Below are 12,347 nucleotides of genomic sequence, written 5' to 3' on the forward strand. Positions count from 1 at the left end.
AAATCACAAAGAACTCCTGCAATAAGAGGTGTTTCTTTGGGGACTTTCTGTCAGTTAGTGTCACGACCTTCTAACAAGGTAATGCGTAAAATTGTTTCATTATCGACGATTCACTCCCATCACCAGCCAGGGCTTTGTTCTGTTGCCTACGGCGGAATCTTATTGTTTTCTTTCAGATTTTGCTTTGTGAGTCAGTGTAAAGATAGTGCTGGAATGGACTGAGTTAGCAGGAAAACATACATCCTCCATGAGGCTTGTCTAAACACAACGGCAGCTGCTGCCAACCCTGCCATCAGTGGAGAAGAGAGTCTCTCATAATCAGCAGGAAAATAAACCTGCTTGCTTTGCTTTGAGCTCAAACCCATGTTGGTGTTGTCTACACCCATTAACCCTATAGAACACTATCGCTAAAATCAGTAACATCACTATCGCCGGGTGTATTTTACCCGATATACCCAATAAAAAGTCATTATAATCAAAATACATCAAAGTATTACAATACATGACAAATAAGAGTTGTGTTCTTTTACTTTCAACTATCCCATGCCTAACAAAATGAAAAAAAAAAAACGAGTAACACTTTACTAGACGTTTTATACTGAAGGCTGACATTAGCATGAATAAGGTGTCATGAAGGCTGTCATTAAGTGTTGTTTGCTAAAGGCAGGCATACACTGTGCCATTTTTGGCCCATTTTGAGCCGATTTTCGACTTGTGCGTCTGTTTTTTGGGATTGTGCAAGTCACTGCTAGATTGTGTGTTGTGCATCGTGTAGTATACATGGGGTCACGAGAAGCGATGAACACCTCACAACCAGCTCCCGATCAGCAATCGTATGGTCGTAAGGAAATCAAATATGTTTGAAATCCAGTCACTCCTCATGAGCTCCTCGTTAGGGTATCGCACTGTGGAAGCAGCGCCTTAAACTCTCAGACTGCGCATGCGCGAACACCGTAGGGCCGCTGTAAAATTGACGGACTGTACTGCCCACGTCTGTCCATCCAGCTCCTGGTCCATCACATCGCTGTCTTTTCTTTTTTAAAGCTCTTTTTGCTGAGATTTATGTGTGTCTCTCCACTTCTTCTTCGTCTGTTTTAATGGCGACGCTTCAGAGTTCTTCTTCTTCTTCTAATTTGTACGTTGCATTTTCGGAAACAAGACCCCGACGTGTCGTGTATGAATGTACAGTGTGTGCAGTCAGATCGAATCAGTGTGTCGGTCCGTACAGTGTGAGAACATGCATCTTGAGCTGAGCACATTCAGGCTCTGCATATGAGTCGCACAGTTTGAGCTGGAGCTGAGTGCAATGAACTGCTGGCAGTTTGTTCCACTTCTTTTCAGGACCACTTTTTCTTAATTTATTTATCAGATGCAGTCTATACATTGTAGTAATAATGGGACACTAACGCCCGAACGTCCGCCTGTAGGAAAAAATAGTCTTTAGAGTAGGGTGACATCCACACCTTCTAAAACCGGGGTGTCAAACTCATTTTAGTTCACGGGCCAAATGCAAAGCAGTTCATTTTGACTGGGTGGCAGATTTTAGGTGGCAAAATGAGTAATTGAATCATATTTGTGCTTGTTTGCACTTCAGCGTCTAATAAAAAAAAAATCCAAGTATGTAAGGCACTTATAATATCAAAGCAATAAGTGACAGATATCAGTAGCTGCAGGATCTTGTTTCCGTGCACAGTTTACACACACGCATTCACTTTGATTGACAGTCTCCGCTACAGGAGGTCGAAGCCTATTGGCTGGGCAATCGCGGCACGATTTTCTATTTGTATATGGATCTGTGGGATGAAGGCGGGACTTATAATATAATATAATATACATTGACGTATATGAATGACCACCGGCAGTAGGCCATAGTAAAAGACTCGTTAGGCCTTTTTTTCGGATTTCAAAACATAAATGATACATAAACATAGATTTCTCAGAAACTCTGGATATCGTCTTTAACGTGTGTCCGCCATAGTTGCTTCTTGTGTTGAGTGGGAGTGCAGGTTTTGAGCAGAGGGGGTGGCAGGAGAACTTGAAAATTGGCCTGTCAACTGAGGGACACTGAAGACTAACTTGTGTAACCTACAGTAATTCCACTCATTTTCACCACTCTTACACCTGAGTTAACATAATAGCACTGCAGTTCAACTCAGAGTGGCCTCTCTCAGTCATTTCTAAGTGGCTGTTCAGACATGTTGTGTTAGCGTGGGCAGTATACAGAGTGGGATTTACCACTTTCTGCATCGGATAAATCCTGTGATTTGGCCTTTGTATTCAAAGTTGTGGGATAAATGAGAGACAACACCATTATGTAAGTTCTCCTTGATTTATACATTATTATAATTTCCTGCTCTGACCCCTTTCGATTAAACATTTTGTATGCAGCTGAACTCACCTAAAAAAATGTCTTAAACATACTTTTCTGTGTTAATGTATGCCAACATGCTAATACAATGAATTACAAGCTCTCATGCATTACTAATTGGACGGAAACACTTTTGATCCGACCTTGGGCTTTTCTGAGCAGAAATGATGTAAGACGAGGAAGAGTTTATTCATTGGTGTTATGGGTAGCAATACATTCTGACTGCTTTAAATTCTTGTCCAAACCTCCTGCTTAACATACATGTCTTCACATGAAGTGTGTTGAATTAACAAGACGGCGGCTTTAAGTACTTTTTATGCACAGGCTTGGGTAGCAGGTCAAAAGCTGTATGACTCCACACTGCAAAAATAATGTTTTTATTTTTATTTATTTTAGTGCAGTGAGTGTAAACCACTCCAAGCTTCCAGAATGGAGCAAAAGCTCTCAGACACTTAGGCAGAGTTTGCGATTATTGCCAGGGCGGAGCAAAAGAAAACATAGAACTAAATATATAGACTCTCTCAACATTCGTGCCAACCACAATGTGTGTGGCACATACCATAAATGATGATGTTGACTGCAAAAATTTGCGTCAACACGTCGTTCAATGTTGTAAATTCATGATAAAATCAGACTTAATTTTTGCTGCAGTACCATACATAAACTGCTGGGCACCGTGTCTCTTCACCTTTAATATTGTGAAGAAGAATTGCGCAACAGAAGACGAACCAACCTAAAGTCTCAAAAGTATGGAACCATTTGCTAACTTATACTACACACCTGAGGTAGAACTAACATCTGTGACATGAAAATAACAGTAATGTGTTTTTTTAAAAAACTTTTGACCACTAGGCATACAAATAAAGCAACATGCCATTTTTGGATTTCTTCCACTGCTAATGGCTTTTTGGCTTTTGTGCTCTTGTTTCAGACGGGAAGGTGGAGGTGACAAAGGAAAGCCTGAAGCTTTGCACCATGGGACCAGGAAAGGTGTTTGGAGAGCTGGCCATTCTCTACAACTGCACCAGGACTGCTACTGTCAAAAGTAAGTCTCCACATACGGATTGAAACACGTCCAACGGGCTTTCAGTCCAAAAAAACATTAATTATATACAGCCTGTGCTCAGTCAGTGACAGATAAAACGCTCACAGTTTCAAAACCATCGAAATCTGTTGCCTCTGGCAGGCGGTGGGGATTAGCAGCTTTAAAGTTGTGTATCTATAGTCAACACTCTGTGATTTACACTATCATTGTATGCAAAAGCTGTGGTGGAGCCCAGATGATAGCATTGTCACCAATTTGTGATTAAACGACACCCATCACCTGGCTATATTTTTGACAACACCCCCTGTTAGAAAGTGCTGTGAGCCCCATGGGGAGCTGAAAGTCAAGGCTTACTGCGTCTGCTTTCTCATGTGTCAAAAGTGTATCTGTGAAGGGTCTGCAGTGGGCGAGTGGGCAATCTATCAGACTGCCGCTTCGAACAGTCAGCTGTCCAAAGTACGCAGAAGAGACTCAGGATTGGAAGATTTCAGCAGATGGCAGAAATACACACATTTGGGCACTGGTTTTGTCCTCCATTAGTGAGTCATGATCAAAAAAATGTCTTTTGGGTTAGAAAAAGGATGACATTTAAACTGCAGAATGATACATAAAAAATACACAAGCTGTCAGTCAAGAAGATGCACATTATTCCATCCTATTTCCATCAGAATACGTGATTGGTGGGAAGTGTCTACAGAGAGCAGCACACAGATTGGCAGAGGTGTAAAGAGTACTGATACTGTATATGCTACTCAAGTAGATGTACCGTTACTTAATTGAAATTAATAAGTCAGACATAAAATATTCAAGTACAAGTGAAAAGTAGCTCAATTAAATAGTACACAAAGTTACTAGTTATTCTCACCAGCCACATTTATTTTTAATAATAAATCTTGCCACGGTTCCCTTGCGTACAGTAAACATCTCATGTATAAACTTAAAAAGGAAGAGAACGCATCTGTATGAAATAAAAGGTTTGTCAAAATGTCCAATTCTTTTTTTAATATAAAATAACACTAATAAATTAAATTCAAAATAAATACAATTCTTCGGCTCTAAGTATAGCTAAAGCTGAGAAAATAACCTCAATATATAACCATTCATTGATGTTTTGGTTCCGTGCATTACGTTTTATCTGGTTTGTCAGCTATGATGTGATGCATGAGGTTGTTGTCTGGTTATTTCATTTTTTTTTGTAGTTTCACAATGTCTCTGGATTACTTTAAAACAAAAAAAATTATAATTTCCTCAGTAACGGTTTGGTGTAGAGTGTATATTATACAAATTAATAATAAAAATAAAATAAAACAATAATAATAATAATAATAATAATAACAATAATATAAAAGAAAATAAAAATTATTTATTTTTTTAGAAATGTACTCAAAAAAGTACAAGTACCCATAAAAGCAACTCAGCTACAGTAACGTCAGTACTTTCACCTGTGCAGATTGGAGCCACTGTTCAGTTACTAACAGTGAGAACACATTGGTGATTTCCAGCTGTGTGTGAGATGCAGACGTTAAAGTATCTGAGAGTAGAAGCACTTCTCTACAGAATCACACTCCAGTTGTGCAGGAAACATAAATGTAGGTGACGGTGTAGGACTGTGAGGTTGCCTGTCCGACTGTTGAACCCTCTTCCAGTCCAGTGATCCCACTTACGACTCACCAGCCAACCTGACTAAACTCCCAGCTCCTGTTGCTATAGCAACGGGTACCCACGGGGGAGACGAGCCAAATCTTACGGGATAAAATATTCCTCTTCCCACTGGTGACAGAGTGCCTTTCTGTTTTTCTTTTTTGGTAAAATAATGTTCCGCCTTCCTGCAGCCCACCGGCGCCGTGGCTTCCTGCAGCAACCCCTTCAGCGTTTTTTTTTTATGTCGTTTGTAAAATCTCACGTCTGGAACAAATGATGTAATTGTACACAGATTCGAGTGTGTTTACAGTCTTACAGGGTCATTGGCTCTGTCTGCAAGAATGACTGTCTTTGTTTTAACGTATATGTCACTCCACGTGAATGTACTGGAATTTCGGCCGCCAGCTGCACTATCTGAGGTGACAGCTCTACTTCCGAGCTCCAAATAAAACCTATTTATTTGATTCACTAAAAACCCTGTAGGACTGTATATCTACTGTGGAATTTTAATCGGGGACTGTGTGGTCTCCCCAAGTTATGTGCATAAGTAATTATTACATTTTGGCAGACCTGATGATGAACATGCTTCATTACCTTGTGGATCTCATCGTTAAACTGTGCACATTTTCCCTTCAACTTGCCTTTGTCGGTAAGTGTAACTCACAAGATAATGACATTACTGCCTGCTGGCATAATTAGAAGATACTGCAGTCTGTCACTTATAGAAAAAAGCCATGGAAACAATTAGGTGCAATGCCTCCTTTATAAAGAATATGAAAGCTAACAATAATTTTAATTCAGTTAATAATATAACTAACATTTTTATGACTGGTACATTAATGATCATAATTGTATAAACCTTTAATAAAACAAAAAAGAAAATAAGTTTATTTATAACTCTATTACTTCAATATTAGAGTGGTAAGCTTTCACTTTTTATATATATATATTTATTTTTGTAAAATCTAAAATTTGTGTGTTTTGTTTTCTATTAAAATGATTGTATTTTTTACTGAAAGCCACTTTTGTCTTGTTGCTATGCGTAGGTACCATTTTTAGATAAATGAGGAATTTAATACAAATCTTTTTTGTACTAAATCAGGACAAACTCAAAGCACAAATAAGTTGGCCACATTGTAACAGCATTGCAGTATTTTAAAGAGAGGAGGTCCCCCTTTTTATTAACATAACATGAATGGTCCTCAAATAGTAACTGTATTGCATTTAAACTGATGTACCAAATACAAAAGTTGTTTAAGTCAGGTAAAAATATTAGTATTTTCTGGATTGAAAGTGTGTAGAGGGACATGGAGGAATTTTCCCATCCAATGGTGTGGATTGTACTGTCACCCAAAAATAATTTGACCCTGTGAAGCAACTGGAACATTAATTATGAATCAAAATGTTATTATAATTGTATAAACCCTTTTTTTTTAATTGTAATTTTTAAATAAATACATTGACTCATTATGTCCATTATTCAAAATAAAACAAAAACAACAACAAAAAACCTCCATAGGTTTATTTATAACTCTATTTTCTCAATATGAGAGTGGCATACTTCCACTTTTTATATATTTATTATAATAATGCATTTTGTAAAATCTAAAATTGGTGTTAAAATGTTTTGTTTTCTGTTAAATACTGTATTTTAAATTATTCTATTTTTTGCTTAAAACCACTTTAGTCTTGTGGGTATAGGCAACGTTTTTAGATAAATTAGGAATTTAATACAAATCTTGTTTGTACTAAATCAGGACAAACTCATACTGTAAATAAGTTGGCCACATTGTAACTGCATTGCAGTATTTTAAAGAGAAGAGTTCCCTTTTTCAGCCCCTTTTAATGATCCTCAAATAGTATGGTTTTCTGTCATGACTGTATCGCATTTAAACTGATGTACCCAATACAAAAATTGTTTTAAACAGATACAAATATTTGTATTTGCTTGGTTGTAAATGTGTCGAGGGACAAGGAAGAATTTCTCCCATCCAATGGTGTGGATTGTGCTGTCACCCTAAAATAATTGGACACTGTGAAGCAACTTGCACACATTCTAAGTAGCAAGTGCCAGATTTGTGCTGCAACACTGATAAGCTCTACCGATCAATGCATTTAGTTTTAAAACTCAGAAGCGTGGCGGTCTAGCCGTAATGGAGTTGTTTTCATCCAGTAAAAACGGGAACTTAGAATCAGCCTGGCGTTGCCTGAGCCCGTACAAAGAAACCATCTCATCATAAAATCCATATCACACCATTTTCACATAGTAACAACAGAAAAGAAAAAAACACCCCTGAAGACAACAGACAATGAAGTGGGTGTAAGTGACGGATTAAAAAAAAGAGTGGTGATAAATACACGACAACATCGACAGCCAAAATGAGGGAACCATCTTGAGATAAGCATGGGATAAATATTGTTTTTTGTGTGTATGTGTAGTAAGTCACATTGTCCTTCTTCCAAAAAAAAAAAAAATCATTTTATTGCATCTCAATGTCAGCGGTTCTTGCCATCTTGGACAACTTAACAGGATGCAATTCAATGTCTTCTGGCAGAAAGTTGAGCGAAGGTCTGAACACAATGTTTTTATGAATCCATCAACAAAAAAGTAACCGATGCAGGAGATTGTAACAAAGATTGAGTCAATCTGTCATATAAAAAAAGCACCATGACTATTTTAAAACCATATCGATAATGTGCTTAGTAAACAAGGGTTAGGGTAAAAATGGGGTTAAGTCACTTGTGATGTATGGGTTATTAATACATATATGACTTTAGATCATATTATTTCTTAAAAGGTTGACAGCCAACATAGGTTTTAAACAAACATTGTCATTTGCATGCATGCTGCATGCTACGCTTACTTCTGCTTAGCACTGATACGATACTCATCCCTTTGACACACATCTGTGAGAGACAGACTGCTACGCTCACCCAAGAGCAGAGCAGGTTTTTAGCACTTTTGACAAGCTTTTTGCAATAATAATAATAATAATTGTGAGCATTTTATCGACAATTTCATGCAGAGTGACTCGAACAGCTGTTTCACAAAAAAGAAAACACATTAGTTGCCATGGAGACATAGTCAGTGCCTTTAGCCTGAGTTTTCCACAGATTTTATGGAGATTGTTAGTTAATTCAATAAAAAAAAATTATGTGAGAAATAATTCAATTCAATTCATTTCAGCTTTATTTGTATAGCGCAAATTACAACAAAGTCATCTCAATGCACTTATCAAAATATAAAATTCATAATAAGAATAAATAATGGATAGAACTGAAAGAGACTTCATAGTGAGGTTCAAAATGAGAAGTGTTTATTCCCTTATTATTATTTATAAATATACTATATATATATATAATCAACCACATTATTTCTTTTATTTTTTTCTTCACTTGTATAGAAAATATTCATATTTTTTACTAATATACAGTATGTTTTGCATTTCTAAACATTAACAATAATAACTTAGGTGGCCAGTACATGCACAGTGGTACCTTCCAGTCTGGTTGGGGGAAGGGAAATTTGAGTATTTATTATTAATTTTATTAATACACAAGGGTAATAATTATGATATTTTATTACTTTCTGATTTCTCATAGAAGCCCAGTGAGCAGGCTGCACATATGTGTGCATAAAAGTGAAATCAGTATAAAAAGAAAAGTCTTATTCCGTATCAGCAAACCTTGCCATGCTCCCTCCATGCATGGTTTTTTAATGTTGAGTTCTGAGTTTCAATAAACTATTCTTAAAAACAATTAACAACAAGTAATATAAATGGAATAATATTTAATTGTTTTCTCGCTGCTCATGAACAAATGTAATATTATAGATGTGTATATAATGATATATAGGAAACCAATATTAACCACTGCTATTGAAAGGTTTACCCCATTGGATACCACTTTACTTTCCAGAAGGTACTTGGAAAAACGTGAAGAGGCTCATCTGTTTGCGCTTTATTTACTGAAATATCACGTTTCAGATTGATGAGTATATAAGGAAAACAAATAAATTAAATTGGACTTACATGAGTGTGATCTCTAGTGCCATACTCAGCTTTGAAACTCCACACACAGCAATTGAAGTATATATACACTATACAGTATATTGAAGCACTATAAATATTTATTTTATTTCTTTATTTAAGTAGGGACAGTACATATTATTGAACATTCAAAAAATGTAAATTTGCCAGATTATAGCCAATGGCTAAATAGTGGTTGCTGTGCTTGCAGATGAATCATAAATACTAGATTGATGTGATTGGATGCACTGGTAAAACATACAGGTTAGCCACTCAGAGTAAAAAATTATTTGGCTAAATTGTATTCTGCAAAATCAATCTATATATCTTTATACATACATAGATATTGGTGCACATATGCACATACAGATTATTGAGGAAGAGGAAATAAACAAGTGCAGGTCATATAAGTCAATCTGGAGTGTACATTTTGTGCTTACAGTTGTCACTTTGGTACATTTCTAGAATCATTCTCAACATTTACCCAACAGTGCATTCCTCACAACAATGTGTATGAAGAGTAAAACACCGTGGATCACCTGTAAAAGCCAGTCTAGTGCTCAAAATCCTTAGTTCATCTCTCAAAAAGTCAATATCTGTGTCAATGAACATGTCAGTGGCATCACAATAACAAGTCCTTGTGTCATTGTGCAAAGATAAGAGTGAAAATGCTTAGTAATGTCGTCAGTATAACAGTGTAATCTGGAGGAACGTTCTGATGTAAACTACGGCTAAAGTTTGGACGTCTTAGGTTATGTGGGACATTTATTGTAAGAGACTGGACATTTACACTTTTAGGGCCTATGCTACAAAGCTAGATAATTATATTCTGGATTGATCTCTGTTAGCGGGCTTCACCCAACCAGACATTACCTGTCAAAGAGAAGCTGTCTTACAAAGCAGTTAAGCGTGTTGAGTTCAGTCTGGTTCCTTTAACGGATTGCATCGATGTCTAATATTCTCTCTCTCCTGTCAGCTGTCAGATCAGATCCTCACAGTGATGTGTTCAAACATCTCCTTTTATTGGACAGCTCGCTTTCTAAGAGAAGTGATTGGTCAGGAGGCGGGACTTTAGCACTCGCTACGATCATAGCCAGAACAAAACCTGCTCCCGACCAGGTTAGTCATTCAGCCTAAGTTACCATGGAGATTTAGCTCCGTAAGACGTTAGCGAGCTTCATAGGACAGCACACACCGATTAACTCCCGCAAGTTAGCGCGATAAGAGGTCATCTCGCTATGTAGCATACCCCCTTAGTGTTTGTACTGTAATTTGTTGACGGACCATGTCGTTGCGATAAACAAAGAAAAAAATGTGAAGTAGAATTGTGAACATGTAAGAACAATCTCCATTGGGTAAACAGTACAGTCAGGGATATGTTGTCGATGAAAAGTCTGAATGATTGAAGACAGTATTCTACAAACATTTGGCTGCTCCTCTGGACCAGCCTCGGCCATTGTCATTGCCAATGATTGAGAACGTGTTCTACCTGTTTGCTCTAATCTCATTGGGAACACTCATATGTCCTCTGCCTTTTCTTCATTCTCCTCTGTTTTACCTCCAATCTCCTCCATCACCCAGCCCTACTCCTCATCCTCTTCTTCTCTCTAGCTATTATAATCCTATCCAATTCCTTGTCCTTCCATTGTCAGGTATTTTAACATTGTGTTGTTGGTTGATCTATTGCTTCAAAGATTCCCCTTTGTTAGAGGAAGTCAAGATTCACCTGGGAGTAATTTACCTATTCTGGACAGATTTAGAAAAAAAAGTTTAATGGAAATGTTAAGGATCGACCAATAATCAGCACAGCCGATAACATCTGCAGAAAATCGTCATTTTTCTAATAATCGGTAATGGCCATTTTTTCCACCGATAGCTGATAAATAAGTTTATTTTGCTGTAATAAAGGAAATAAAGACATCAGAGAATATAGATAATGCCAAATGCTAATCAAGCAAATAAAGAATTATGGTTGTGGGAGGTAGTGAGAAGTCAGGGATTGTGAACAAGAACAAATATCGAAAGGTTTTTGTTTTTTTATTGTGCAAAGTGCAGCACAGAGTGAGCTAAGCTGGTGTCATTAGCTCATTACAATCAGACCTTCCACCCATTGCTCACATTATCAACCAAACAAATTAGCCAAGTCCTCACGGGAGGGACTTTTTAACTGAGCGTCATCAGGCAAGGTTCTTGGTGCAACAACAGTTTTATATGAGCATTAATGGCAATAGAGCAGTGTGCTAAAAGGCGTGTAGAGTGCACTGCAGTGATGTTATTGAAAGAGACTGAAATGCTTGGTTTGAATGCTTTCACAGACTAGCTATACATGCTATGAATGAGAGAAAATAAGGCAGTCATGCTTTGGCCTATTGGTTCTCATGGGCCTTGCATATGTGCAATCTTGTCTATTCATAATCATTCTGATTTTTTTTTAAATACATGTTATAGCAATAACAATGGACAAAATAGAAACTCATGCAGAATAATGCAGCCTACAATTTACAGCTCCACATATTGAAATCAAACCACTAATGGAGGTAGTGGGTGATCCCATTGATTTTGGAGACCTTGATGAATCTCCCTGATTTCATTACAATTGGGCTAATCTGCAAATAAATAGGACTGTACAGTACGTAAAACCTTGTTAAGTACTCTTTCTGAAGATCACAAAATGGTAGAAAGTTACCTGTGCACAAATGACAAGAGTGTGGGAATACGCTACTTTAACCATTTGCATTAATGCGCTCAATACATATTTATTTCAGCTCGTCTATTTCAATGTCATCATCCTGGGTTTTAGATAATCATCTCAAATTTACATTTTCCTTCGCCTAATGATCCCATTATTTTACATTTATACCATTTCTCTCCCACCTAATGTGGCCATGAGACGATATTAGTATGATGGAGGATTTTCATTTCCCACAACTGACAGTCAAGCAAACCATTAATGAGTATGTTTCAGATTAAATGCAAAATGAAAAAGAAAAAAGAAAAAACTGCCTACTGATAAAAGTATATTAAACTTGTTTTCACAGATTTTTGTCTTGGTTTCAGGCTCCAGTGAACTTTACAAGGCATATATGTCCTGAATCCATAAAGACGGAACAGTGAATAACAACAACAACAGACCATCTGTGTGTGTGTGCACATTGAGTTTTAGATGCAAACATGTCTGCAAGATGTAACACAATGGCTAGCAAGGGGATAATGAAAAATGTAGGGCTGTCTTAATAATCATAGGGAGGAAACATCACATCATACC

At 37.1% G+C, this 12,347-nt stretch overlaps 1 protein-coding gene across 2 annotated transcripts in view; it reads left to right on the top strand.

Annotated features, from left to right (window-relative positions):
- The window catches only part of LOC114477116 (cGMP-dependent protein kinase 1), a 127,103-nt gene that overhangs the window by 52,200 nt on the left and 62,556 nt on the right, over positions 1–12,347 (top strand). For both annotated transcript variants that reach the window (XM_028469225.1, XM_028469224.1), the window contains exon 3: positions 3,300–3,413. In XM_028469225.1, coding sequence (XP_028325026.1) covers positions 3,300–3,413 — 114 coding nt within the window. The remainder of the gene's footprint in view (positions 1–3,299; positions 3,414–12,347) is intronic.

Source organism: Gouania willdenowi, chromosome 15, assembly GCF_900634775.1.
Source record: "Gouania willdenowi chromosome 15, fGouWil2.1, whole genome shotgun sequence".
In the NCBI taxonomy this organism is placed as follows: Eukaryota; Metazoa; Chordata; class Actinopteri; order Blenniiformes; family Gobiesocidae; genus Gouania; species Gouania willdenowi.